The sequence below is a fragment of the Pocillopora verrucosa genome, chromosome 3 (genome assembly GCF_036669915.1).
Source record: "Pocillopora verrucosa isolate sample1 chromosome 3, ASM3666991v2, whole genome shotgun sequence".
Taxonomy (NCBI): domain Eukaryota; kingdom Metazoa; phylum Cnidaria; class Anthozoa; order Scleractinia; family Pocilloporidae; genus Pocillopora; species Pocillopora verrucosa.
Window position 1 is genome coordinate 15,410,434 of NC_089314.1, and position 3,187 is coordinate 15,413,620.

Genomic DNA, 3,187 nt, shown 5'->3' on the forward strand with positions numbered 1-3,187 from the left:
CGCTGTGGTAACAGCCGGCATTATCTTGTTTATAAAACGCCCTTTCTAATTCCGACATTTCCTTCTTCAGCGAAACAAGACAATCCTGCATTATCGATACCACTACAGCACTGTCTTGTAAACAGTTCTGAAAGACATGTACGAATGTTTGAGACTCAAACTGCTCGTCTTCTTCCCACTTCCTAATAGCAACTGTTATGTGCCATGGTAAACCGCGCTTAGCAAACCAGTCTGATTGCGGCTCTCGAAATTTTCGTGGCATAAATTTCATTGCCCAATCCTGCACTAGTAACACGTCGCATTTGCTCTTCAGTTTAGCTAGAACAGAACATTTGGCCTGATCTTGGTGAACGGAGCGCAACTGGTGTGCTTTCCAGCTCATGATATTATTTCTGGCCTGCTTAACAGCGTGTAGCATGTCCGATTTCTGCTCCTCGTTACAAACTGCACTTGAACACTCACTCTCCAAGATGCTTAGAACTTCTTGCAGCTGGCAACACTGTGCACATGTTTCGTTGTGTGAATGACTGCAGTGGCCTTGGAAGTCAGAGTCTGTTGAGTCACTTAAGGCGTAAGTCCTACAATGATCAGCAATGCTCGAAGACTCAACCACATGGAACTGAAACAAGCCGAAGACAACAAAAACGTAAACAATTTCAATCACCGCATTTCCTCCAATAAGCGAGCTCCTCTTAAGTAAATCTCCCTTGGAACAAGCGCCCAACCTCTATATTAGGAGCCCCTTCCTGACTCGATCCAGCGCCCGTTCACTTAGCGGAGGAAATACAGTAATTATATCGTCCTGATCTTAACTACTATTTCTATAAAACGATTACATTGAAAAGGCCGACGGTCCCCCTTTGTTTGCAAAATGTATAAATATAACTTACAGGTTATCGACAATAATTCCTTCCTTAGTTACGCACGAGAGGACCTGGAACTAGTTCAAGTATCAATATTATGCATTTTCAAAGATTTGAACTTTAGGAAAATAATTTGCCTGTGTTGTTGCATCAACTTTCTGTCAGTTTTGCGCCTTTCCTTTGAAGTACTTCATAACAAACCATGTAATGAAATAAATCAAATACCTTGTAGTCATTTTTCAGGTATTGCTTTGATGAGCGTAACTGTTGCTTCATTTCCCTGGCCCACACTTCTGTTTTTCCACAATCAACCAGTTTATCGACCACTTTGTCCAGGTCATCAAATGCCTCTGCTCCTTGAGATGAAAAGTTATCAAGTCCTTGAAAAGACTTCCTAACAGACGCAGAACACTCATCTAGCACTCTATGCAGTGTTCGCCTGCTCATCATAACAACGGGCCAAGCGCGGAACCCTGAGGACAGCCACGCCGATTCGTGAGTCGTGGCTGTCCTCAGGGTTCCGCGCTTGGCCCGTTGTTATGGAATGTTTTCCAGAATGACCTATCCTACTGCTTAACAGCGAACTTGTCTATGTATGCCGACGACCATCAAATTTATCACGCAGGAGCAGACCAGGCAGCTGTGACTTCCCAGTTAAAGGATAGTGCCAACTTAGCAACAACGTGGTACGATTCCAACTTATTGGCGGGAAACCTCAAAAAGTACCAAGTTTTGAACTTGGGCTTCACTCAAAATGACAGCAATATTTGCGTGAATGATGTTGTGATTGAAACTAAAGATAATATCATACTTCTAGGAGTAGTGTTAGATTCTAAGCTAAATTTCTCTGAGCATGTAATCTCTATCTGTAAAAAAGCCAGCCAGAGAATTGGTGTTCTAATGAGACTACGTAATTTAATTCCTATGAAATCTAAGTTAATATTATTCAAAAGCGCGATATTACCATTCCTCACGTACTGTCACCTAGTGTGGCATTTTTGTAAAGCGAGTGACACTCGAAAGCTTGAAAGACTACAAGAAAGAGGACTTACAGCAGTTTTCAAGGATAATAATTCTAGTTATGAACAACTATTAGAGAAGGCAGATCTGCCAACACTACTAAATAGTCGCTTACAGGATCTGTGCATCCTTATGTATAAAGTAAAGCATAAACTGTGCCCTGCATATATAAGTAACATCTTTAAAGAACCAAATAGTAATTACAATCTGCGGCAAGCAGATTTCTCTATACCTAGGTATGAGACAGTCACCTATGGCAAGCACTCTATTAGATATTTAGGGCCTAGGCTATGGACAAAACTACCCAAGAGTATCAGGGACGTCACAACCCTAACGTCGTTTAAAAGCAAGATACGCCAACTCAATATAACTGAACTTTTAGATGATGGCTGCGCAGGCTGTAGCCTTTGTTCATTTTGACTTCTGTGTATTTTTACTATAAATCTCTTAATGAGTTAACTATAGATATTTTACCTACTACTGTATATAGTTTTTTTTTTTAGTTTGTATATTCTCCCCTAATTGGTGTCCCCAAATTAGTAAGGGATTTGTTCCCTGGCTAGACGGTTTTTGACACTTTAATAAAGTTTCTATTCTATTCTATTCTATGGGCTCGAAACCTCTTTCACCGCAATATTGTTGGTACTGTTGAACAATACGCTCCGGAATCATCATTCTGATTACATTTGGTGTTTTAATAACCTCACCGGTTGATAACTTCAAAAGCCTTTCGCCAAATGGAACATCCTGAATCACATGTGAACTTGTGATAAATGAAATGAAATCTTCCAATTTTCCTTGGTCAACTTTCATTCTCCTGTTTTCTTGGCGAGGAATCGGTTCTGCTCTTCCATGAAGCAGGGTGTGGTGTCGCGCTATGTCAAAGCGGTAACTTGTCAGGGTTGGGATAAATTCTTGCACCTCTTTGAAAGACAACTTGTCAGCCAGGATTGAGAGTATTTGCCGACGGGTACTCCAGTGTTGAGCGTTCAAATAACTCTCGGCAAACGCTCTAAGAAGCTCCACTTCCTTACAACTTTTTCCGCCAGTTGTTCTTCGATTCACTTCGCGCTAACATAATTCCCTCCACAAGCAATTCAAATCTTTAGAAGCAAGGACTTCCATTACTGCTGAAGCACACTGCTCAGCTTTTCTCACATAACGGCGTTTAGTACGGCTTTGAGCTACATTCCATGGTACTGATAGTACGTGGCGGACTGGGCTGGTGTCACGAAGCTGTAGAAAGCGATTGAGCTGTTTCAGGGATTCACATTGCACATAGTTTATGTCATCTTCGCTTTCTT

At 41.4% G+C, this 3,187-nt stretch overlaps 1 protein-coding gene across 1 annotated transcript; it reads left to right on the forward strand.

Moving 5' to 3' along the window:
- Nucleotides 1-583: 583 nt before the first annotated feature.
- On the forward strand, nt 584-2,303 carry LOC136279591 (uncharacterized). The gene is made up of 3 exons (XM_066163532.1): nt 584-646; nt 1,347-1,550; nt 1,869-2,303. Exons 1-3 carry the CDS (start codon nt 584-586, stop codon nt 2,301-2,303), a joined length of 702 nt encoding a protein of 233 aa, XP_066019629.1.
- Nucleotides 2,304-3,187: the final 884 nt, after the last annotated feature.